Source organism: Schistocerca gregaria, chromosome 2, assembly GCF_023897955.1.
Source record: "Schistocerca gregaria isolate iqSchGreg1 chromosome 2, iqSchGreg1.2, whole genome shotgun sequence".
In the NCBI taxonomy this organism is placed as follows: Eukaryota; Metazoa; Arthropoda; class Insecta; order Orthoptera; family Acrididae; genus Schistocerca; species Schistocerca gregaria.
Window position 1 is genome coordinate 776,458,051 of NC_064921.1, and position 27,259 is coordinate 776,485,309.

General features: G+C 44.3%; 1 protein-coding gene across 9 annotated transcripts in view; it reads left to right on the top strand.

The window, feature by feature from the left end:
- Nucleotides 1-554: 554 nt before the first annotated feature.
- The window catches only part of LOC126335019 (ryanodine receptor), a 691,249-nt gene continuing 664,544 nt past the window's right edge, over nt 555-27,259 (top strand). For 7 of the 9 annotated variants that reach the window (XM_049997850.1, XM_049997855.1, XM_049997849.1 and 4 more), the window contains exon 1: nt 570-929. In XM_049997850.1, coding sequence (XP_049853807.1) covers nt 876-929 — 54 coding nt within the window. In that variant the 5' untranslated portion in view covers nt 570-875. Of the gene's footprint in view, nt 930-27,259 lie in introns of all 9 variants that reach the window. The other 2 variants (XM_049997852.1, XM_049997851.1) reach the window with 1 other exon arrangement.

Sequence of the window (27,259 nt, forward strand, 5' to 3'; positions counted from 1 at the left end):
AATTTAGCATTGGAGGGCAGCGTGGAGGGTAAAAATCGTAGAGAGAGACCAATAGATGAATACACTAAGCAGATTTACAAGGATGTAGGTTGCAGTAGGTACTGGGAGATGAAGGAGCTTACACAGGATAGATTAGCATGAAGAGCTGCTTCAAACCAGTCTCAAGACTGAAAACCACAACAACGACAACAACATCCAGACTGATATTCAAGGTAGATGCGTGAGGTATGGGCTATGCTCAGTTAGGACTATTACCACACCTCTGCTAGAATTAGTCTTTGGTACGAGTATAACTCTGAGACGGACAGCGTGTGGAAGCTTTGAAGGACGCGCTTCGCTTCTGCCATCGCTTGACCCACCCGCGCAGCTGCGACCCGGACCGCGGCCATCACGTGGCGCCGTGGGGTTCGCCCGCGGCGCTACGACACAGGCCGAGCGCTCACGGAGAAGAACACGGAGGCGCCGAGAACAGCCGAGAAGCCACGGAGGTGGCCGAGCTGCCGCGGAAGCTGCCGAACGGCAGCTGGCTGGCGCCGCGGCGTTGGCGAGGGATCAGTCGCGAGCGAGCCGCCGCGCGGGACACTCCATAAGAACATAAAAACGTAGCAGGCCCGGCCAGGCTGAGCTCGCCCGGCGACTGGGCCGCACTTCCTCCTCCACGCCCCCGCAACGAACGCACGAGCCGCCCGCGCGCCCCTCACCACGAATGCCGTAGGTGCGACGCGACGCGGCGCACCGGTCGCAGCTGCGACCGACCCCCGATACACAACTGTTGCTTCTCCGGACTGACTGGCCGTAGATATCCCCCTACTACTCCGAGTTTTTGTTATTGCCAGTTTCCCTCGTGTGTCGCACTACTGTGCGTGTAGTTCAGGATGGCTGACAGCGAAGGAGGCTCCGAGCAAGATGATGTATCATTTCTCCGAACGGTAAGTCCTGATACCACATCACTGCAGCACATTTTTGCACTAATGTTCAGTATTGCGTGAACCCTTACTATTTTACTAGTTTTCAAACCTTGAGGGTCGACCAAAATTACAAAGCCAAAGACTGGCAAATATCTGTTGTGAAACTCTTTACTATTTCAAGTTACAATTACTGCTCTAATCTCTCCTTAACTAACAGGAAAACGTCAGACATTCTTTGCTCTCCAGTTCCACGAGTTTAAAACAGTGCATATTATTCCCCAAACATGTAATGTAATTGCATTCTCAAAGTACTATCGCAAATTCTACGTTCCTAAAAGCAGAAATGAAGTATAATACTGCTGCAAAGCGTATTAAGAGGGAAAATAACCGCTATAACACAAACGGCGATAGTCTACTCTATTTTCTCACAGAAAGTGTTCAAAAATGGCACGCAGCATGATGCCAGTGTTCTTGTTGTGAGCTGAAAGTAGCACTGCAGTGCACGTACCAATGTCATCAAAAAGAAATCCCCTAAACCCTCATCGTTTCACTAGAAACAAGCCTGAAGAAGTTAAATTCCTTAATACTATGCTACTGACCCTTTCATCCTGGACACAGTCTCAAGTAGTAGATCAATCTACAGAAACTTGCAACGAACGAAATTCTAAGCATATGAAGTCTGGAGGACGAACCAAAACACTCAGCACTACAGAGATCATGTCTGCCGATTTTCTTTGACTTATTCAATAACATTCATATTGCAGAGCTACAGTAGCGTTACGTATAACAAAAGTTTCTTCACCAGTCATGGCCTGTAGCTACTTTCTCACCAGTGAACCCTGCTTCAGCCTCTCATTGTACAATGTCTCGCCAAGCCTTCAATTTACAGTATTATATAAGTCAGATTAAACGGTAGGCAATTCCCGTCACAACCGTTACAAAATGATACTATTACATTGTACGAAATGTAAAATCAGTTCACATTAATGATAGAATAAGAATTACGGTACCAGCATGGAGTCATTTTTTGGCACTTGAGCTATCTCAGTTGTTCATAGCATAATAATAAGGGACGACTTTAATATTCCAAATAAATTTAAATCGAGTACATATTGATCACTATGATCATCGACCTTTTACAATCTTCTCACAAACACCGTTGCCTTACGGTAGTAACGACGACATCCATGCTCTTGTAATGTTCTCTGCATTTATCAAAGTTTTTTAGTTCTCATATTTCTGCAGTGGTCAAATCAACACTTAACATTTAACAGAAGACACCTGTAATTTGCTATGACACTGATGTAACAATAATGAAATGTATCCATCGTTATCTGATCTTAACAAAGACGTAAAATCGCTTGGAAACGATACTGCGATGGTTAATTACTCAGACCACATGTGCAGACATGAAACAATCGAGACAGGAGGTAATCGGAAAGTTTGCAGTTCGGGGAGCAGACAATTCTTCCGTGCAATTTTGAGACGTAAGTTCACTGGCGACTAGCTTCCGTTTTGTCATTTTCCAAAGTCCAGTTTTGCTAAATACTGACGGTACACGTACTCTCCGATAACAAGCTTTGTAACAGAACTGTTTGCAACCGACTACTTGGAACGTATTGGTTTTTTCGAGATTAAAAAGCTGTTTCAGCGGTTCGATCCGCATTATCGCAAACTATTAATTTTTCGTCTCCTGTACCCAGTGGGTTCGAGAGTCGATCTTATCGCAGATATCAAGTCGCTCTCTGTCAGTGGACTGTGGGATGGATCTCCCATTTGGTGCAGACACATATCGCAACAATCCCACATAGATTTTTACGTGTTTATAGAATGAATTATGTCTTGTAGCAACAAAACTGGCATTTCCGATACTAATCGATGACATATTTAACGTGACTTTTGATCAACACGAAAGAGGCTCATATAAAAATCGAACTCTCCAGAACGGGAATGCACCCCCTCAAAAAATTGATATCATACATCAGTTTTGAAGCCTCTATAGTCAATTTTTACATGATGTGACAAGAGACTTTTCTCCGTTCTATTTTTACGCCTATGCGAAGCACACTACTGTTGCTAAACGTGCATTCACCCTTGATGCATGTGGATCTAGCCTTTCGCATGCGCAGTCAAGATGCGCAATAGCAGTCATAAATCCGAGAATGAGTTGCACTATTCTGCAACGAACCTCCACCAACACGGATTCCCCTAGCTACTTCCTGTCTGACTGCAGTTTTTCCGCTTTGCTTCGGGAGCTTTCGCTGTAATTGCGATGGACTTTCAAATATTATGAATAACCTTCTATCCGCAATATTGGGATTTGTTGGAATTTAATTAAACTGGATACTTTGATCTAAATGGAAATGTACATTTTTTAACACAGAGAATTTACATTCCATGAAAGATCTGCCTTATTTACTGTTTTTTATAGCACGACCGGTTTCGCCACATCAAATTTCATTTTCAAGTACACCTTTACAAAACATTAACGCCTTTCCAAGCGAAACTATTTGACTCGGCCATATACTCATGATGCCCAAAGAAAAGGCTGCTGCACATTTACACACACTGTGCCATGTGGAAATGAAATTGGAGTATTAAAACGAAAATGAGTTCTGTGTTACAACCTGGACATTCTCATACATTCCGTGTCACATTGTGTCGTAGTGAAGGGCGTTCGGGGTTTATACAGCTGTTAAAGAAAATGAGTAAATAAAATATCTGTTATAAGGAGGTGGGGAAAATTAAGCAAATCTTAAAGGTATCCGTGAACTTATGTGTATCAGCTGTTAGATTTATTATCGGTGGCTCTGAGACACGTATCGGATGTTTATAAAATGTCTGTACATACTCGAATGTTAACATACAGCATAGCGATAAAACATTCATTTCAGAGACTTTGACTGCAACCTTTTTTTGGAAATTTGGGGTAAGGTGTTATGGGACCAAACTGTTGAGGTCATCGGTACCTAAGCTTACACGCTACTTAATGTAACTTTAACTTAAGCTAAGGACAACATACCCATCCATGCCCGAGGGAGGAGTCGAACCTCCGACGGCGGAGCCGCACGAACCGTGACAAAACCCTAAGACGCGCGGCTATCCCGCACGGCTAACTGCATTTTAAACACATGAAAATTTTGTTCTTGTTAATGTGTGTCCCTATAGTCTTGTTTCAGTTCTGACCAATGCACTTATGCACCTCGTAACGTCACCCTGGAGGCGAGGCCTGCTACAATGCTAACACGCAAAGCGCTGTAAAATATAACGGTCGTACGTCTCTATCAAAACGTGCAGTGAGAGCAATAAAATTTAATCAACCAGTAGTACTTAATTCCTCGCGGCCTCAAGTTACCAATATTAGATCACACGATATCGTTGCTCTCATCCTCATTTATGATACCCCACAAGTGACTATGTAGTGTACGTTGGAGTATACGCTCTACTACTACTGCCAATTCTGTTCAATAATGAAAGCCTCCGAATGGGACTGCAATTTCGGATGTTATCCAGCGCTTCGCCCAGAACATTGTGTCCTCACCGGCGCGCTGATTCAGCAACAGCAGAATATCTCTCCCACCCGGCTCCCTCTGTATGTGATCGAAGCACCTCGGGAACTGATGCCGGAGGTTCCAGTCAAATGTGAAGGAAGGAAAGGCGTGCAATAACGGTTTGATACACGATTAACAAAGTTGTCAGAGAGAGGAAGGAAGTTAATGTAGGACAAGGACGGTTTAAAAGTTATCTGAAAGTGCATCACGGTTGCTATATTATCACGTAAGCTTAGCGTGACAATACATAAACAGTCAGTTCATTTCATATTTCACATTACATCAGACATACTTCATGGATGCGGAGGAGAATGCTCTCTGCCATGCTGTATTACAGTGCTAATTTTAATTATAAAATAATGAAAGGGTTTGTGTAAAGATAATCCTCAATGTAGTAAATGGACTTGCTCAACGGAAAGTTCTCCATGTTATATAAATAACATTTAATGTGCTTCGGCATATTGTTAAGTTCGTGTGTTCCCTTGTATCTGAATTCTTTCAGTAGCAATGTTAACCTACTGAAGCCTTTGCAGAAGTTGTTTTTGATCCTAGAGTTAGTTTCATGCTTCACACTGTTTTCTGAGGAGGGTGATGACAAAAACAATGTATTCGTATATTGCGAAGTACTCGACAGAAGGTTTTGTGTCACGTACGAAAGCTCGGCTGCCTATACGCATTTGAGCGAAAACTGTGTACTAGAGAAAATGTTTGCATAGCGTTCAACCGATTCCGCTGTCAGATGTATGTTCGCTATTCGTCTTGAACTGTAGAAACTCGCATTAATCGGCTGTGAGATTGTCGCTGTGTCCTCCGAAGAACACTCGTATAGACAGGTCAGTCGCAATATATTTCAGTGCATTCGCCAATCTTCTGAACTCTTTCCGTGATTTTTTAAACATTTCTCACATTTAATAACCTGCCTCCCTATTACCTATAGCAGGTGGTATGACATACCTTTTGATTTTCATAGTATGACAAACTACAGTTGAAGGTCCAAAAACTGTTCGCGCCCTAGTACGCCGCAACAGATACGTAGTTCCTTACTAACGTGCGCAGTCAAGGTGGTACTCGTACGAATGCCTCCGCCAATCCTCAGCTGAACCGTAAAAGTTTAGATACAACTGACTCCAGGTTCTGTGCGCGCCTCGGAAGAAATCGTCTGTGAGTACACCGATGGGGCTACAAGTATTCGTGTTTTTTTGTTTTTTTTTCGTCTGATTTCTTCGTGAATCCCAACCGTTTCCTGGAACTCGATAGAACTCGGGTCACCATGTCCCACGAGGGTCACCAGCTGTTCAGTCCCTCGACACAGTGTTTCAGTACCTCGGCATCTTCTACTACATAAACAATTCAGATACAGACCTACAATGAGATGAACGTGTCAGTTACTTAACTTTTTTGAAACGACTATAATAAACTATGCATACAGTAGCAGTGTCATGAAGACCCACAGCTTAACGAACGTTACAAGTACCTGTCACTTCATCTGGATACAGTGACAATAAACAAAATAGCCATGTCAGTTATAAATACGTTTATAAAAGTAGAAAGAAAGGTCAAATGACTGTTATAAATGTGCACATCATATTAAGGTAACAATAATTCTGTTTAAAACGGAGCACCCTACGGGAGAAACTGCAGTATTCAGCAGTGTTAGTATTACCCTCTAGACATCCACTACTGCATCACAGTTCTCATACTGTTCAACCACGTTTTCTAAAGTCATCCGCCTACTTAGTTTTGTATCATCATCTCTAATTTTTTTTATGAATTAAAAAGAAATTTCTTGGTCCATCTATCATCCATTCCCCTCGCTTTATGTCCTATCTACCTTTATTTAATTTTCATAACAGTGATAATTACGTATCCCTCTCCAGTTTGCCCTCTCATCTACTTGTTCGTGTTTCTGACGCTTTAAGTAGTTGCCACCATGTCTTTCTTGATTTCTCGCCTAGCAAAGCTTGGTTTCTGAATGGTTCTAGGGATCATGCCTCACTATCGTAAGAGAAAACGGTTAATAACCAACTGCAAACTTCACTTTTTCAGACACTTCGAAAGTTTAGTTCTGCAACAGCCATTTAGTTTACCAAAAGCACTCAAGTCCATTTCTACTGATTTGTCTAATTCTTTTTCCTGTCCATTCGATTTTTATCCTCAGCTGTCCTGAATTCAAAGTCTCATCAATCAATTCTATAAATATATCATTAATTTGTACTTCTTTATTTTAGATGTGCATATCACACACTATCCGAGTTAGGTCCTCTTTGTGTTATGAACCGCAGGAGCTGCCAGAGGGAACTCTTCTGTCGCTGTTGTTTACAGCAATCCACGAAACTTGATTTCTTAATGCAGAAGTACACGTCACTGGAAGGTTATGCGCAAATTGCGGTAAAAACTGAGACTCGATGCCGCTCACTCCCAATCCCTTTCCAGTAGCGATCCCACTGTAAACTCTTTGCCACTGCCTCATTCCGACCTGTGGATGTGTAGCTGGTAAGCGTATATAAATACACAGAGCTTTTGACGTGCACTTCCTTTTTATAGACCTATAAACGAGCATGGAACGAAAGCTAGGGACCAACTGAAACCTGTTGAACACAGTTACTACTCACGAATTGCACGGCTGGGGAGCAATAGACAGAACACGTACACCAGCCCTCTCTTACGACCTTACCCCGTTTTTATGTTTTTGGGACGTCAGCCTCTTGTGCGCATTACAAACCAAGCAACTTTGTTTGCAAACATTGTTTCAGAACTTGGTTACAAACAAATTTGTTTCGATACGTCATTTCACGTCCAAGTAGAGAGTGCATAAACCGTCGTGCCTATCGAAAACAAAACCAAATTTTTTATGATCTTCGTAGTTTCGAAACAGTTGTTATGGTTGCCGTGATTTTAAGCTACGTATTGCTTTTGGTTTATGTAACATGTACTGAATAATCCCTTATAGCTTAATTTATCAGTTTTTATAATTCCATAAGAAAAGAGACGAACGTAATCAGTGCGTTATACAACCGACAAATTTGGTATCGTTGGCTGATGGGCAGAGCTGGGAACAGTACTGCGTACTGACTACTAAGTAATGAGTACGTCCTCACTGGTGACTGTTACGAAGCATTACTTCATGGAAAACAAGAAACATGTACCAAAAGCTCCCCCTATACATTCGAGATTTGTTTCTGGACATTTTTACATTGTTTGAATAGATTCTTGAAGCGTTTCTAAAAAAAAAAAAAAAGACCCGTAACAAAGTTCACTAGTACGCACAAGATCTTAAATGTTGGCTTGAGCAGCGAGAAGTCTCACAGCTTTCCGAGGAGCAAGAAACTTACCCCCAAACAAGGAACAAATTATTATGCTTATAAAAAGACGTGTGAAGACAATTTTTTCTCGAAGGAACTAGCGGTGAATAAAATGTCCGCGCAATCTGCGAGTGCCGCCTCCATGTGGAGTGCACGGGTTTAAATCCCCGTTACTTAAATAAATGAGCAGCTACATGAAAGAGGCGCAACGGCTCCGTTTTAATGAACTGTCATTAACGACATAGACACAGACGTGTTTACCACATGGTTCTCCAGTATTGTCGTGCAGTCATGCCTAATATTGCCGAGAACGAAGCAGCACTGCGTTGACCGGCTGAAAGTTCCACATGGCACGTAGCGCCGAGAAGTGTTGATTTTAAACGGTCGTTGCAGTGGGTCCCGAAAGTAGTGTACCCATTGAAACAACCAATAATTTGTTTGATAACGGCGCAACAGCTTAAATGTTCATAGGTATTTACAATCCATAGTAACGAGTTTATTTGCGAAGAACAACGTAAGGGATATGCCCACCATACACGTTTTTAACAGCAACGGATTCCTAGCATAACGTGCACCATGACCTTGTGCAAGGTCTCTTCCGAAAGTTTACAGATTTAACCACGCTAACGTTGTCTCTGAGGGCAGCAGATTCCCTTGGATTATTTTTGCAAAAAACTTCCTTGAGAAAACTCCAAAGAAAAACATCAGGTGCCAACAGATCCGGTGATCTCAGCGGCCAACCAATCTTTCTATTACGACGCATGACCCAGGCAGGAAACATCTCTTGAAAAAGTGCCATAGTCTTTCTAGTGGTATGTAAGGTTGCACCGTATCGCACAAACCACAGTTCATTTTTTTCCACAGCCAATAATTAACTTATCAAAGTGTGATAATGTCACGGTAACGCTCACCATTCACAGTGGCGGTCATCTCCCGAACATTTTCAAAAAGAAAGGGCCAAACACACGATGCGATATTATCTCATACTAAACTGTAACACGCTGGCCGGAGTGGTCGAGCGGTTCTAGGCACTACAGTCGCAGGTTCGAATCCTGCCTCGGGCATGGATGTGTGTGATGTTCTTAGGTTAGTTAGGTTTAAGTAGTTCTAAGTTCTAGGGGACTTATGACCTCAGCAGTTGAGTACCGTAGTGCTCAGAGCCAAACTGTAACTCTATGCTCGTGTAGAAATCTTCCGCAGATAGTTTGTGGCTCTTCTCTGTCACAAAATCGGTATTTCAGCAGTCAAGTGACCTTGATTGTTCATCATAAATTTCTCGTGGAAACAGAGTTGTTCTGAAGACAGTCGAACAGGTAATATTCTTTGAGAAATATGAATTTTAGAGGGGTGTTTTGTGTAAGTTAGCTGTTGAAATTCTTTGTAACGAGGATTTCGCAGTGCCAGATTCTCTAAACCGGCGACCAAGTCACGTCTGGGAACTGCCTGCTACTGACAGGCGGGCGTTGTCAATATTCATTGCGTGCCGCGAGTATTTTGGACGACCTTATCGCAGTCTGTCGGTATGACAGCACCGCAGTCCGTAACGAAGTCTGCAAACGCGGGCACCTCCAACACTGTTCCTCAAAAAGCCTGTCATAGGCAGACTGTGATATTCTTTTCTTACTGGTAAACTGAGCATATCTTCCGCCTTCTGCTGCAGCTATGATTTATTATCCAGTATTGTCAATATCGGCTGTTAACCGTCTTCAAGCGTCAGCTGAAAAATACGGGACGTAAGTACGCTTCATTCCGCTTAAAATGGCATAACAGGGGAAAGTGGCCAACAGCTGTCATTTCACATTTTTTTTGTGTAACTGTGCCGCTGTCGTTAAATTATACCGCGCAAGGCAAAATAGCGGTACCCAAAACAGGCATCGAAGCAGCAGTGGAGAATCTCGGATCGTAGGTGACAGGAGTGAACGACGGCTGCGAAGACGTGTACGGTCGAGTAGATCGTCCAGAAGAAACAAGAGGCTACCGGCAGTGTCTCCTCAACCAAGGTTCAGCGACCGTTGCTGTACATGGGCCTCCGCAGATGGCATTTACACTACTGACCATTAAAATTGCTACACCACGAAGATGACGTGCTATAGACGCGAAATTTAACCGACAGGAAGAAGATGCTGTGATATGCAAATGATTAGCTTTTCAGAGCATTCACACAAGGTTGGCACCGGTGGTGACACCTTCAACGTGCTGACATGAGGAAAGTTTCCAACTGATTTCTCATACACAAAGAGCAGTTGATCGGCGTTGCCTGGTAAAACGATGTTGTGGTGCCGCGTGTAAGGAGGAGAAATGCTCACCATCACGCTTCCGACTTTGATAAACGTCGGATTGAAGCCTATCGCGATTGCGGTTTATCGTATCGCGACATTGCTGCTCGCTTTGGTCGAGATCCAATAACTGTTAGCAGAACATGGAATCGGTGAGTTCAGGAGGGTAATACAGAACGCCGTGCTGGATCCCAACGGCCTCGTATCACTAGCAGTCGAGATGACAGGCATCTTATCCCCATGGCTGTAACGGATCGTGCAGCCACGTCTCGATTCCTGAGTCAACAGAAGGGGACGTTTTCAAGACAAAAACCATCTGCACGAACAGTTCGACGACGTTTGCAGCAGCACGGACTATCAGCTCGGAGACCATGGCTGCAGTTACCCTTGTCGCTGCATCACAGACAGGAGCGCATGCGATGGTGTACTCAACGACGAACCTGGGTGCACGAATGGCAAAACGTCATTTTTTCGGATCAATCCAGGTTCTGTTTACAGCGTCATGATGGTCGCACACGTGTTTGTCAGACATCACGGTGAACGCACATCGGAAGCGTGTATTCGTCATCGCCATACTGGCGTATCACCATGCGTGATGGTATTGGGTGCCATTGGTTACACGTCTCGGTCACCTCTTGTTCGTATTGACGGCACTTTCAACAGTGGAAATTTCAGATGTGTTACGACCCGTGGCTCTACCCTTCATTCGATCCTTGCGAAACCCTACATTTCAGTAGGATAATGCACGACCGCATGTTGCAGGTCCTGTACAGGCCTTTCTGGATACAGAAAATGTTCGACTGCTGCCCTGGCCAGCATATTCTCCCTATCTCTCACCAATTGAAAACATGTGGTCAATGGTGGCCGAGTAACTGGCTCGTCACAATACGCCAGTCACTACTCTGGATGAACTGTGGTATCGTGTTGAAGCTGCATGGGCAGCTGTACCTGTACACGCCATCCAAGCTCTGTTTAACCCAATGCCCAAGTGTATCACGGCCGTTATTACGGCCAGAGGTGGTTGTTCTGGGTACTGGTTTCTCAGCATCTATGCACCCAAATTGTGTTAAAATGTAATCACATGTCAGTTCTAGTATAATATATTTGTCCCATGAATACCCGTTTATCATCTGCATTTTTTCTTGGTGTAGCAATTTTAATGGCCAGTAGTGCAGTTTGTGGATCCATGTTGCCTCCTGTTCATCTGCGACGAAGGCTGGAATTTGCACATTTTATGCTCCATCGGATCCCACTGAAGCGTATGAAAGCACAGACCCTGCAGCAATCATCGGAGAGGGCTAGATAGGTGGAGGGAGCGGTATGGTCTGGAGTATGTTTTCGTGGCATTCCCTGGGTGACCACCTCATTGCGAAAGGCACAGTAGATCAACACAAGTACGTATCTATCTTTGGGGACTATTTCCACTCCTACACACCGATTGTTTTTCCTCGGTACGATTGCATCTACCAGCAGGACTAAGCAACGTGACACACAGCTAGCCGTGTACGTGCCTTGATCGAAGAACACCAGTATGAGTTTGCCGTACTCCCTGGCCACTAAACCCCCCACATTTAAATTGAATCGAGAATCTGTGGGACAATCGCGATCGGGATGTTCGCATCATGGATCTTCAATCGAAAACCTAGCGCAGCTGGAGTCGGGTGATTATTCAGGCGTTTGACAGGTGCTCACATCAATGTAACTGGACAGTATGTACGCATCGCACAATAACTGAAACAGAAAGTGGCCGATAATATTTTGTACTTGAGCGTTCTTATTCGTTGGAGTTTGTTACAAATTCGCATAATGAAGGCATTTGTGCGTTGAATCAAGAACAGCTTCCCGTGTTATCGCTGACAACAGCGGTGAGCTTTCGTGCTGTGTGTTCCACAAGACTGCAAAAACGTTGGGGAACCATCCTACCACATATCCTCGGAGTATTTGGCGGTGGTCTGAAGATTTCAAAATATTTTATTTGTGCTGACACGTGGCTGTTCAGGCGACGCCCACAACTGATGGTGATTGGTCGGAGCTGATTCCGTGGCGCCCCTGAATCGCTGCGAGTGCTCAAAACGGTAGAGGCCAGCTGACGTGGGGTACAGCAGAAGCATCTTCGTGTCCTTGGTGTGTTCCTCAAACCTCTCTGGGACAACGCTATGCCCTATTCTTGAAAGAATACAGCTCCGATGCACAGAACACTTTGAAACGTCTGATTACAACTGAATTAATGTGTTCAGTATTTGACGTTAAGCATGTTTTTTAATTCTATAAATATCCATAGAACCAATAATGAGAACTATTTACATGTTTATATAATTTTGTAGGTATCTTCAGTGGCAGATATGAATACTGTCTGTGAAATGGATAGCGGACAGAGTTAATAGTAAAGAAATTATCAGTTATATAACCACACCGAATGTTGAAGTTTCAGTGCATGAACAGTGGAAATGTAGTAACCAATAAACTTTTTTTCTAGCATTATTTTGTGGGGCCGTAAACGAGAAAAATATTCAGAAAATTTCTGATCATATGTTTAATGGTTGTTGTAAGCCGCTAAGTGCTCTCAATGACAAGCAGTGGATGAATATATTCTCGATAATTTTGTGCTCCGTTTCAAGAAAAACTAGGTCTTTACGCAACTCACCAATACATTTCTCTTTTCAGTATTTTGTGTATGTGTGTGTGGGGGGGGAGGGGGGGGGTGTCACCGAGAAAAAGTTTCGAATAGTTTTGAAACCGTGCCTAAAGCCTGTGCACATCACTCGATGAATGCACTTAGAGTAATTTTCGCATCCTCAATTACGATGACTCAAGACGTTTACTAAGTTTCTGACTTAAATATTTTACTTACAGTGTTAAAACTTTAACGTAAGATTGTAGTTGTTAACAGTAATTTGTGACAGCAATTTAAATTTTTAAATTCTGTCAGTAATGATGTGAAATACAGAAATTAGAATTTTGGCCCTGGAAGCCTTGGGCGATTTGCAACTGGGGCGGCATGACCGTTTGAGCTATTCAGAGATACAGATTCGAAAACGGTGGGGTGGTACATCGATAAGCAGAAGTCTCCTTTGGGGTGCCTTAAGTTAATTCAGCCGGCCGATGTGGCCGAGCGGGTCTAGGCGCTACAGTCCGGAACCGCGCTGCTGCTACGGTCGTAGGTTCGAATCCTGCCTCGGGCATGTATATGTGTGTTGTCCTTAGGTGAGTTAGGTTTAAGTAGTTCTAAGTCAGGGGACTGATGACCTCAGATGTTCAGTCCCATAGCGCTTACAGTCATTTGGACCATTTTTAAGTAAATTCAAAGACGACTGTGGTCGGACGGTAGGCACCTGCATCGTTGGCCTTGGGAGATGAACACATACGTACCAGGAGCGCCAATTTCAACTCACGTAAATGACGTTCAGACGAAAGTACTTCAACCAGTAGTGTGAACAGTGCTCTGTTTGCCAACGGCTTGGTCTTACGTGGTCTTCTACACGCTCGTACGCTGCCGCCAGTGGAACCAACGAGTGGTGCGAATCATCAGCCCAGGCGACCTGTTTCGATTCTGGGAGTGACTGAAGAGTCCCCGTCCAGGGCGAGTGGGCGCAGCTGACATGTGAGGTGGGCGTGGCCGGTGACGCACCACCGCTAGTAAATACCCGGCCGGCCGCTTGTCAGTCTCTCACTCGTTTAGCCTTCACCTATGCGCCATTCGATCATTCTGAACGCGACCTTAAAACGTCTCTCGTTTCCAACTACTCTCCGGGCGCATTTATCACGCTTTACGACGACCTTCGCCTTATTGTGGACTTTGCTTCTCATCAGCCGTTCGCTACATGAGGTACGTCGTTACAGATCGCAGTAAACAGCCTGCGTTTTCCACAGTTCACATTTCTGCGAGCGAACACTAACTGCCGGCCGGGGTGGCCGAGCGGCTGTAGGCGGTACAGTCCGGAACCGCGCGACCACTACGTCCGCAGGTTCGAATCCTGCCTCGGGCATGGATGTGTGTGATGTCCTTAGGTTAGTTAGGTTTAAGTAGTTCTAAGTTCTGGGGGACTAATGACCACAGCAGTTGAGTCCCATAGTGCTCAGAGCCATTTGAACCATTTTTGTTGCTTCTGTACCTCTTAGCAAGGAAGAGGTTGCGTATGATATTATTGCTTAGTGATCGTTGTTGACCAGAACTGAAATGGGGACTGTACTCGTCAGTCCGCTATTACGGCCTGAACCGATGACGGCGACCCTGACTCCAAAAACATTATGGACTCGCTTCCCACATCAGTCGAGGTACGTCGGTACGCTCTCGACACAGTCGCTAATAGGATGTACGGCGCCTGCTCGACCTCAGAGACGGAGAGCTGTCAGCTGCCTGCCTGTCTCGTCCACCCTCTGCTCACCTGTTACGGTGACGGCCAGTACACGGCCTCAAGTTGTGCTAGTCACGTGACACGCAAACGCACTTCATCTGCCGAGTCGATAGACCGGTGCATGAGTGAATACACAGTGTTCTTCGTTTGCTGTTTTATAGCAACTACATCAAAACTAACTTCGTCGCCAACAGCTTTTAACTTCTGTGGAAGTCTATTGTACGAGTATATGGCAGAATGGTGCACACTTTTTAGGACGGTAGTAAAACATCTGTAAACAGCATAAAGTTCGTTCCTGTTTCATGGGCACTGTATATTTTTTTAAAACAAAGTCAACAAATCTCATTACTAGCGAATCGATGTACTGCAATGTGAGACTATGATCGACACCATGTAAAGCAATGGTCTACAAGATGCTTGTCAAACTTTTCTTTCCGTCAGACTTCAGTTTCCCAGAAAGGTTTTCCTATTCGAGGAATGAAAAGGATGATTCCCGCTCTAGGGAGACATCTACAAAAGAAGGAAAATAGTCACAATCGCACAGATTTATTATATACCGAGTTCCAAAACCTCTAAAGTTCCTGTGAGTCTTAATAGAACAAAAACGTCCAGAAACAAAACAAATAAAAAATCTTCACTAATGAAATTAGTTTAAAGTTTCAAGTTCACAATGCTTGAAATGGTCAGTTTAAGTAAATAAACAAAGCAATATTCAGAACTTTAATTTGAACAGAAAAAAGCTTTCCTCCAATTGATTTCAGCAAACAAGTCTGCAGCCAACTACAGTGTATAGAAAGAACAAACTCTTCATGAAATATTTTATGAGATCTTCACTTGTTGAAGTATCACGAGTCCAAAAGTAACTTTAAGTCTGACACTACCATATCGGTTAGCAGAACAACTGTACAAGTTATACCAAGTCCCAGCTGACACAACGCCCATCGCTTAAGAGTCCCAGGGCTGTAGAGGCAGGGTGCTGTCCAGGGCGACAGCAAAGTCCTTGGCGCAGGACAGGTGAAGGTCTTCTGGTTGTTGGAGGATGTGGCGGAAGTGCTGTCTGGAGGCCCTGCGCTGGCCTAAATAGTCAACTCGTAGATACGAGGGTCACTCCAAAAGAAATGCACACTATTTTTTTTAAATCCATCTTTTGTCCTACATGTTTGAAAGTTTTAGAGTGTGTAGATACATCTTTTAGGAACAATATTTTCATTTATCCTCATAATTTCCGTCCCTCTCAGCTGCCTTACGCCACTTGGAACCAGCACCTGTATACCCGCACGGTAAAATTCTGGACCAACCTGTTGGAGCCAGTGTTTGGCAGCGTGCACAAGGGAGTCATCATCTCCAAACCTTTTTCCACGAAGAGAGTCTTTCAGTTTCCCAAAGAGATGATAGTCACATGGAGCCAGGTCAGGACTGTAAGGTGGGTGTTTCGGTGTTGTCCATCCGAGTTTTGTGATCGCTTCCATGGCTTTTTGACTGACATGTGGCCATGCATTGTCGTGCAACAGCAAAACATCCTGCTTTTGCCGATGTGGTCGAACACGACTCAGTCGAGCTCCAAGTTTCTTCAGTGTCGTCACAAATGCATCAGAATTTATGGTGGTTCCACTTGGCATCATGTCCACAAGCAAGAGTCCTTCGGAATCGAAAAACACCGTAGCCATAACTTTTCCAGCAGAAGGTGTGGTTTTGAAAATTTTTTTCTTGCGTGAATTTGCATGATGCCACTCCACTGATTGCCTCTTCATCTCTGGTGAAAAATTCTTCCAAGAAATTCATCTCCACCATTCTCGTACTGTTTCAAAAGTTCGCTGCGTACTGTTTTTCTTGTTTCTTTGTGAGCCATTGTCAACATCCTGGGAATCCACACGGCACAAACCTTTTTTAACGCCATTCTGTCAACACTTCCTTCCCCTATCCCGTCGTAGCGTGACAATTCGTTCACTGTGATGCTTCTGTCAGCAGTCACCAATTCGTCAACTCTCTTCACGTTGTCTGGAGTGTGTGCAGTACGAGGCCTGCCGCTGCGAGGATAATCCTCAATATTGCCATGTGCGCCTTCATCACGTAACCTGCTTTCCCACCAACTAACTGTACTGCGATCGACAGCAGCACCTCCGTACACCTTTTTGAACCTCTTGTGGATGCTTCCCACTGTCTCGTTTTCAGAGCACAGGAATTCTATGACAGCACGTTGCTTCTGACGAACGTCAAGTGTAGCAGCCATCTTGTAGGCATGCTGTGACGGCGCCGCTCACGGGAGCAGGTTGAACTAAGTTTGAAAACAAGCCGGAAGGATGCATCTACACACTGTAAAACTTTCACACATGCAGAATGAAAACTTTATTTTTACAAAAAATGTGTGCATTTCTTTTCGAGTGACCCTAGTAGATATCTATAGGCCTATTTTCGAAACATGACACGGCGTATGCATAAAGACATTCGGTTTGTCAACCACGTCTACCGTCGCCTTGTATGCTGCCTGGTGGCCTGGCTCGAGCGCTGTTGATGTCCTCTGCTGGCCTGGCTACTGAGTTCTGGGATTGCGAAGTCCCACATCGTCTGAACATGTAGGGGCTGAACTTGCTGCAATCCGCACAATGTATATGTTGTGCGTGTTGTCGTCGGCGCCTGCTGTTTAGGGCGCCACGGCAGAAAGTATGCAAAGTCAGAAGGTTTCAATGTTATCACCCGTACCAACTGCTGTCAGTGTGTACTGGAAAAGGCGAAACAGTTTCCGTGGGAAGCCGTGAAAATGTGCCTTAAACGGCACTTTACGTTATACCCTCACTTCAGATTACCACTCTTTTCATAGCACATGTTATCATCACTAGTAGAAACGTGTGTTGTTGTGCTCTTGAGTCTGAAAACTCATTCGATGTACTCTCGACGCCAGTAGTCTCTCCACAGATACTGCAGCCTACACTCTTCTGAACGCGTTTTCTGTAGACTCTGTAGACTGTAAAATTTTTATCCCACCCCTCTCTCCCTCCCTACTTCCTTCTGTTATGAAATTAAGCGTTACCTGACGCATCAGGATGTATACTACCAACCGGTTTCTTCTTTTATTGAAGTTGTGCCTGACTTTTTTCCCAGTTCCATTCAGTACATCTTCATTAGTTATTCTATCTCCCATTTAATCATCAACATTCTTCTGCAGCACCACATTTCAAGAGTTTCTATTCTCTTCTTGTCTGAACTGTTTATTGTCCACGATTTACTTTCTTACAAGCGTACATTCCATGTAAATACTTTCGGGAAAGACTTCCTGACAAATAAATTTATAACAGATGTTAAATCATTTTTCTTTCTCAGAAACGCTTTTGTTGCTATTTCCAGTCTGATTTTTGTATGTTCTGTACTTGTCTGTTACGGTACGTAAGGGACTGCACGTTGTAATGTCCCCTTAGAAAAATTATAAATCACTGTGCTGGTATTTGATTTTCAAACAGCTGAGCAAAACTGAACGTACTCAGACATTTCGCTCTTTACTTATTTTGATCATCAATAAAATGACACACAATATTTTTCGCGCAACGCAATCTGACTTTCAATAATCCCTACAAAAGAATGGCCCTGACTAACAATAACCTATACCTTTCATGAATCACTTACCTCACAAAAATCTTCGTTACTCGAACTAGTGCAATAGAGCGAGTGCCAATAGTACCAGATAAATAAAAGCTTGTAACTACTGAAGGCACTATCTACTGATAGGCATAGTTAGCAAATGAAAGATTTTGATAGAGAATAAACAATGTACTTACTTTAATAGTGTTCAAAAGTCATGAAATATATATCTCTATCAATTCATGACAGCCATCTTTACAAATTTTCTTTTTCTGGCGGACACACGTCCAGATCGTCAGCTTATAGCAACCTCTGAAAACCTCTCTCTCCACATCCACCACTGCTAGCGGCTCACCTCCAACTGCACAACGCTACGCGCTGTTCACATCCAAAGGCCCAAAACTACACAAGCGAATATTCCAACAATGAGTCCAACCAGCCACAGACTGCACACAGCACCGTCAGAGATTTTTATACAGAGCGCTACGTGGCGTTACCAACACAATAACGTAAACAGCCTACTTACAACGTGTTGAGATTTATCGAAAATTATTTGCTTCATTATTCGAATCCTGACTTTGATGTGGAGATATTACGCATGTTTAACCCACAGAAAAAGCAGTTTCTGGGTTAGCTGCAAGAGTTGTAGACAAATGAATATCAACAACATAATGTGTCCTTAAGAAACAGCCCTTTTACAAATCTCTTTCCCGTCCGCTTCCGTGTGGCCCTTGCCACCAGCTGCTAAGAGCTCTGTGATGATGTTTTCCCCGCCGCCAGAGTCGCACACGTGTAGAAGACGGTACAGGAGCTGATCAGGGAGCCCATCCGACGCAGAATTTTCGAGACTGGCCCGGCTAGTTCAGCAGCACGCCACCGGCGGCGCTGCGACTGCAGACAGAGATTACGCCACGGGCGGACACGCGAGGCCACGCAACGAGAGACCGTGCGTGTGATACGACGCGGGAAGTGCGAGGGTTGAGAGAGCCAGATTAAACGGCGTACTTCTCTCTGCGTGCCTCGCCCTATGGTAATGTAACGCGTGCACCGGCTGCGGAATTACTGGCACAGGCGCCTGCCGCGCCGCACCGAACACACACTTCACGTACTCTGGTGATGAGAGTACGCTGGGCACTTTCGTTTCGCTGCTTTGCACAGAATAAGAGATGGCAACAGAATTTGCACTGAATTTGTTTTTTCTTTTATTTTCCATTATTCATCAACCACCGTAACGCTGCTGGGCAGTGCAGATTTATCAGAAACAAAAGTCGATAATATGAATCGCGAAAAGTACGCACAGTGTAAACCGTCGTCCATCATTTTTTTGTTTTAGACCTAAGCAATCATTATTCCTACATGCCATCCAGGAACAAGTCTTAGGCCGGCCGCCGTGACCGAGCGGTTCTAGGCGCTTCAGTCAGGAACCGCGCAACTGCTACGGTCCCAGGTTCGAATCCTGCCTCGGGCATGGACGTGTGTGATGTCTGTAGATTAGTTAGGTTTAAGTAGTTCTAAGTTCTATGGGACTGATGGCCTCAGATGTTAAGTCCCATAGTGCTCAGAGCCATTTGAACCACTTGAACAAGTCTTAGTAATGTGTCCCAAATCTTAAAAGTCAAAATTATCCAAAATATTGTAACTATTTTGAAATTAGGACAACTTGACCGGGGAATGCGCGTGAACACTTATGTGTCATAAAAAAACACACGCCTCGCACGTCCACTTTGCTGCGCTAGGAATATTTGTAGAGTGTGGAAGAGACACCGGCAAATTACGCCTTAATTTGGAATAATTTTGCCGGCCGGGGGACAGAGCGGCTCTAGGCGCTACAGTCTGGAACCGCGCGACCGCTACGGACGCAGGTTCGAATCCTACCTCGGGCATGGTTGTGTGTGATGTCCTTAGGTTAGTTAGGTTTAAGTAGTTCTAAGTTCTAGAGGACTGATGACCACAGCAGTCAAGTCCCATAGTGCTCTGAGCCATTTTAACCATTTTTTGGAATAGTTTCAGAAGATTTCAGCTAGCGAAGTTTCGATTATTTACGATAAGAACATTAATACGCCAGACGATTTCTAAAATGTTACATTAATATGCCGTATGATTCGTAAGAACTTACATTAATGTGCCAGACTGAAAATATCGAACGCGGAACTCTGAATTTCAACGTTAGCACACTTGCAAATACATTATTAGGGAACGTTTCCGTCGACTCCTTCAAAGACTATATTTCTTACGTATTTGCCTCTGCGCCCGAAGCTCATTTCAAAACAAGTTTTCACACTCAGTGCAGATTCACACAGCCATTAGATTAGCAAAACTTCTGCAGCGGTATATACACATAATGTATATCCTAAGGGTCATGTATGGAAGTGAAACATGGACGATAAATAGTTTGGACAAGAAGAGAATAGAAGCTTTCGAAATGTGGTGCTACAGAAGAATGCTGAAGATTAGATGGGTAGATCACATAACTAATGAGGAAGTATTGAACAGGATTGGGGAGAAGAGAAGTTTGTGGCACAACTTGACCAGAATAAGGGATCGGTTGGTAGGGCATGTTCTGAGGCATCAAGGGATCACCAATTTAGTATTGGAGGGTAGCGTGGAGGGTAAAAATCGTAGAGGGAGACCAAGAGATGAATACACTAAGCAGTTTCAGAAGGATGTAGGTTGCAGTAGGTACTGGGAGATGAAGCAGCTTGCACAGGATAGAGTAGCATGGAGAGCTGCATCAAACCAGTCTCAGGACTGAAAACCACAACAACAAGGGTCTTTAGGCGCATTGCTCCGGTGTTTCTGCAGATAATGGCAATTTCATTTTTGCATTGTGTAGCCGGAGTGATCCCAAAAAAATACCGTTCGTCACGTCTTCCACGCGACGCATCGGTTTGTTTCCCGCTACAAACAAAATGATTTTTAAAGCGGAATTTTACTTGCCCGTTCGAAAGAGTTGTCTCAAATTAGCCTAGTGCGATATTTGTTTTATCAATATGTATTAATAGCAGCAACTAAGCAGCGCTACTGCATCGCGCTAGCAGTCAGTGCGAACCAGGGCGCTGATGTCGCTGGTAGAGTACTTGTTATTCTTCTTGTTTTACCGTCACTATTACAACACATGGATAAAACGAATATTGCACTTGACTAATTTGGGACCGCTTTTTCGAATGGGCAAGTAAAATTCCGCTTTAAAAACCAATTTTTTTGTAGCGGGAAACAAACAGACGCTTTCCGTCGACACTGAGCTTCGCACAAACGACATAATGAGTAGTATTTGTTTGGGTTGTCTCCAGCTACACATAACCAAAACGGAATTGCCAATATCTTCCGAGACACCGGAGGAAATGCGCCTGGTGTCTCTTGGCTCTGAGTACTATGGGACTCAACTGCTGTGGTCATCAGTCCCCTAGAACTTAGAACTACTTAAACCTAACTAACCTAAGGACATCACACACATCCATGCCCGAGGCAGGATTCGAACCTGCGACCGTAGCAGTCGCACGGTTCCGGACTGCGCCCCTAGAACCGCGAGACCACCGCGGCCGGCAGGTGTCTCTTGGAAAGGGTACCCTGTATATGAACAGCCACCCACATTCTTATAATTAAAGATTAATACTTGTAATTATGAACGTAGCTTTTCCTATATTTTACTATGAGAAACCGTACGAAAATCTTCGTTCTTTCATAGATCTTTAATCAAGCGTTGCGTTGAAATTGTGTACTGTCATGGGGCAGATATGAACGTCGCCGAATAGGGTACTGAACATTCAGAAAGATGTTTTCCATTTTATCATCTGCTCGCTTTGGCCTATACCAGAGAAACTGATTTTGTATCGGAGTGTTTCTGTTATGTAATATCTACTCGTTATTGACTACATCATACATACAGCCAACATTAGTTACAGGTAATAAGTTTAGCGCAGACATTAAACTGAATTATGATAATATCACAACTGGCCACAACGGCTCGCCCAATACCGTATAATATGCATCGCCACATCACATACATCTCAGTTCTTGGCGTACTTGATGTGAGAAATTAAATTCGATATACTTTGACTCTTGATATACAAATATAAGTTACTATTTTGAAAACAATTCCGAATTAACCATAACAATTCAAAAACTAAAACAGAAATAAACCCAAGACTGGAATGTGAGAATAACAGTTAACTCTAATGAACATGTTGTGTACTTTTGAATGTACTTTTCAGTTTCTGTCAAGCGAATCGCAAAAACGTTGTATTTCAGTGAAGCCCGACATGTTCTGCGGGGAGAGACGGCGTTCTTAATGTGCTTTATTTAATAATAAAAAAATTAAAGTTAAAACTTTTAATGCCTGCACCGCAATTTTCCTGTCACAATTAAAGTTCGATTAGTGGTTTCCGTTTCCGTTGCTACCTGCAACCAACTTCAGAGCGTTCAGAATATAAAAAGGTGGTGAATAAGCATTGGGTAAGCATCGATAACTGTATTCATGCAACAACATGTGTTCGAAGCCAGAACTGTCTATGCAAGTTATTAGCGAATTGTAAGTTGAAAAGACACTATCTTTCTGTATTGTACGAGTATAAGCGGTAAGTTTCAGTTTTCAGCGACAGTAACGAGTACACAGATATTTCTGAAGGCATGTATTGTTTGCAATACAAGTATTTTATATTTTTCAGACTTTAATAAAGTGATCTAATATTCTGTATGTGTTGTATCTAATGTGCCTCCTATAGAATTAAATCTAGGCTTGCTATGACCCACTATACTGCCGACGCGTATGGCTCAACTGTTTTTACGTCCGACATACTATAAAAATCCTGCGAGAGTCTATAGTAACTTATTCCATGTTTTGCATCACCTACAGGTTCCTATCCCTCCCCTCATCTTCCACTATTCGACCTTCCTTCTTTCCCCTGCTTAGTCAATCATCATGATCGCCATGACACATGCCGCGTACAGTAAGTGTTTTGTGTATGTGTCTGTGTGTGTCCGCTTGTCTGTATTTACCGTTGGATTGTTTATGCACTTGTCTTTGGGTTTTTTACGATACTGTCATATTAAATGATGTACACGCATGGTAACTCGCCGCAATTTTTTCCATGTTATGCAACATGGTGGTACTGCTGTTAATACTTGGAGGAATATGTAAAAGATTATCTCAGCTGTTGTTAAAAAACGCTGTAACTTACTCTGGCTGTTACGTTCATTGAACATCTTCAGGTGACCTGCATTATAACGTAACAGGGATTTACCTTAGTAAAAGCAGATATCGTCATGAGATAAGAATATCTGAAAAGACTTTACATCACAATACTCACAGGTGCTCAGGACCCTGAGCAGTATTTTCGTTCATTCAAAACAGTTTCAGCAGCACGTCGTTTTATGCCAGGCATCGTGAACTCTATAAAAGTATAGCTGTCATCAGCCCGTGGGTTGCTTTGAACGCCACAGAGCTTTACTAGCCGTGGTCCTATTGGAGGGGGTATACCTTTGTCTTCCTCCGACCTACCTGGTAGTAATTTATTCAGCACAGATTCTGCTTTCAATCCGTGACATAGTTTCATTCACGGATATCACTACAACCCCCTAACCATCGCTCCCTCAGTAACTGTGAAGAGAAGATTAGACCAAGCGCAGCGCACGTAGAATCATTCATCCTCGGCTGCGTACCCGAATGGAAAGGATCTATATCCAATTACGTGGTACAATGGGAAGTACAGTGTGCCATGCAATTCACAATAGTCTGCAGAGACTGAATGCACGTGTAGAAGATGCTGTTTTAACAGGTAGACCAGAAGATGATATGGTCACTGGAAATAGTATTAGTCAACCCGAACACAGTGGTCGCTCTGAGGCACTTTTGATGGTGTAGAACGGATACTAGCAGGTCATGTGAAACTCCACTGCTGACATAAATCACGGACTGAAGTGCTGTGTAGCGTATCTGCCAATCGATTGTATGGAATCAGCGCAACCGACCGCGGTGGCCGAGCCGTTCTAGGCGCTTCAGTCCGGAACCGCGCGACTGCTACGGTCACAGGTTCGAATCCTGCCTCGGGCAAGGATGTGTGTGATGTCCTTAGGTTAGTTAGGTTTAAGTAGTTCTAAGTCTAGGGGACTGATGACCTCCGATGATAAGTCCCATAGTGCTCAGAGCCATTCCAGCAATTTTTGAATCAGTGCAGAGATGTGGAACAGAGACGTTGGGAAGACGACGTTGATGTAACAGCAAATCAAGCGACTTCATTCACTTCCTGGTCTTGTGGACCACTTGAACCCACTTGCACCCACACCTCTGCGCTGATTCAAAAATGGTTTATATGGCTTTGAGCACTATGGGACTTAACATCGGAGGTCATCAGTCCCCTAGAACGTAGAACTACTTAAACCTAACTAACCTAAGGACATCACACACATCCATGCCCGAGGTAGGATTCGAACCTGCGACCGGCTGATATTAAGTCCCATAGTGCTTAGAGCCATTTGAACGATTTTGAACTAATCTTATTCCTTGCGTATAACACACGTCAGCGCAACAACTACGGAGGCAGCTTGAAGTAACAACCACAGACAACAAATGTACAGCAGGCAGTGTTACGCAGTGCACATGCGGCTGCAGTGTATAAACAATGATGTGTCGTAAATCTCAATGGAGCAACCTACATAAAATGTTCAAGACAGTCTCCGGGATGTTCTGGAGAAGAGAAAAGGGTGTAGCCAACATTTTTCTGCACACCTTAACCGCGGAAAAGAAACAACGACGAGTGGACGCCTGCGGCAACTTCACTGAAATTCTAAACTCCGATAATACTTTTTGGGAAAATATCATAACCAGTGACAAGACTTGGCATTATCAATACCACCGTACCAGATAGGCAAGGTGGAGAATTTCACATGACAGGGGGTCCACGCTCTGACGACTTAACCAAAATTCACGCCAGTGTGAGGCGCAAGTTGCACAACATCGCAATGAAGCACATGGTTGTAGGAAGACTCTGTACGCCGTAGACAAGCGTGGGGAGACCATGTAGAACACCTGAAGCATTAAAACCAACATCTCAACTTTTCTCTATTTTTTATTAACCGAGTCTCGAAATTCAAGGGGTGTATGGAAGGTGTAGATAAAGTCGGAGATGGTTTTATGTTGTTTTGGGCGTATTTTTCTTATCGTTAAACGGGCCGACTCATCCAGATTGGGCAATGAAGTTAACCTGGATGATTACTTCAGTATTACCGGTCGACGTCTGTATAATGGCTATGCCCTCGACTAATCTGTCTTACAAGATGATAACATCGGTGTTGGCAGTGATACACCAACACGTACCTGGTTTTACAGACAATGGGAGGCCTATCTCAACTCGAATGGCCGGCTCATACCCGGTCGTTACCTCATAGAAAATATCTGGGACTACCTGGAAAAGCGGTTGCAACGTAACAATTTGGTAGCTCTTTGGGATCTTTTAATCAGCAGCTGCAACTGAATGTGCTTGATAGCACTTGTGGGCTCTTCTTCTCGTCGAACTGAGGCCATTATCAGGGCTAAATAGACTACTGGCCATTAAAATTGCTACACCAAGAACAAATGCAGAGGATAAACGGGTATTCATTGGACAAATCTATTATACTAGAACTGACATGTCATTACATTTTCACGCAATTTGGGTGCATAGATCCTGAGAAATCAGCACCCAGGACAACCACCTCTGGTCGTAATAACGGCCTTGATACGCCTGGGCATTGAGTGAAACAGAGCTTGGATAGCGTGTACAGGTACAGCTGCCCATGCAGCTTCAACACGATACCACAGTTCATCAAGAGTAGTGACTGGCGTACTGTGACGAGCCAGTTGCTCGGTCACCATTGACCAGACGTTTTCATTTAGTGAGAGATCTGGATAATGTGCTGGCCAGGGCAGCAGTCGAACAATACCTGTATCCAGAAAGGCCCGTACAGGACCTGAAACACGCGGTTGTGCATTATCCTGCTGAAATGTAGGGCTTTGCTGGGATCAAATGGCTCTGAGCACTACGGGACTCAACTGCTGTGGTCATTAGTCCCCTAGAACGTAGAACTACTTAAACTTAACTAACCTAAGGACATCACACACATCCATGCCCGAGGCAGGATTCGAACCTGCGACCGTAGCAGTCGCACGGTTCCGGACTGCGCGCCTAGAACCGCGAGACCACCGCGGCCGGCTTTCTGGGATCAAATGAAGGGTAGAGCCACGGGTCGTTACACATCTGAAATGTAACGTCCACTGTTCAAAGTGCCGTAAATGCGATCAAGAGGTGACCGAGACGTGTAACCAATCACACCGGGTGATACGCCGGTATGGCGATGACGAATACACGCATACAATGTGCTTTCACCGCGATATCGCCAAACACGGATGCGACTATCACGATGCTGTAAACAGAACCTGGATTCATCCGAAAAAAATGACGTTTTGCCATTCGTGCATCCAGGTTCGACAGTGAGTACACCATCGCAGGCGCTCCTGTCTGTGATGAAGCCTCAAAGGTATCCGCAGCCATGGTCTCCGAGCTGATAGACCATGATGCTGCAAGCGTCGTCGAACTGTTCGCGCAGATGGTTGTTGTCTTGCATACGTCCCCATCTATTGACTCAGGAATCGAGACACGGCTGCACGATCCGTTACAGCCATGCGGATAAGATGCCTGTCATCTAGACTGCTAGTGATACGAGGCCGTTGGGATCCAGCTCGGCGTTCCGTATTATCCTCCTGAATCCACCGATTCCATATTCTGTAACAGTCATTGGATCTCGACCAACGCGAGCAGCAATGTCGCGATACGATTAATTTCAATCGCGATAGGCTACAATCCGACTTTTATCAAAGTCGGAAACGTGATGCTACGCATTTCTCCTCCTTAGAAGAGGCATCACAACTACTTTTCACCATGCAACGCCGGCCAACTGCTGTTGTGTATGAGAAATCGGTTGGAAATTTTCCTCATGTCAGCACGTTGTAGGTGTCGCCACTGGCTCCAACCTTGTGTGAAGCTCTGAAAAGCTAATCCTTTGGATATCACAGCACGTTCTTCCTGTCGGTTAAATTTGGCGTCTGTAGCACGTCATCTTCGTCGTGTAGCAATTTTATTGGCCAATTGTGTACGTTGTTTCGTGGTATTAGCGTCATGTCTCCTAGGGGACATGAGTAATTTTTTCTCCGTGTTGCGCAGTGCCATGGAGGCCTGTGGAAGCTTGTTGTCGGTGTCTGGACAGTGTCGTAGCGTGCTGCGCTCTGCCGCCTGCCACTGGCGCCTTATCGCGCGGGCCCTT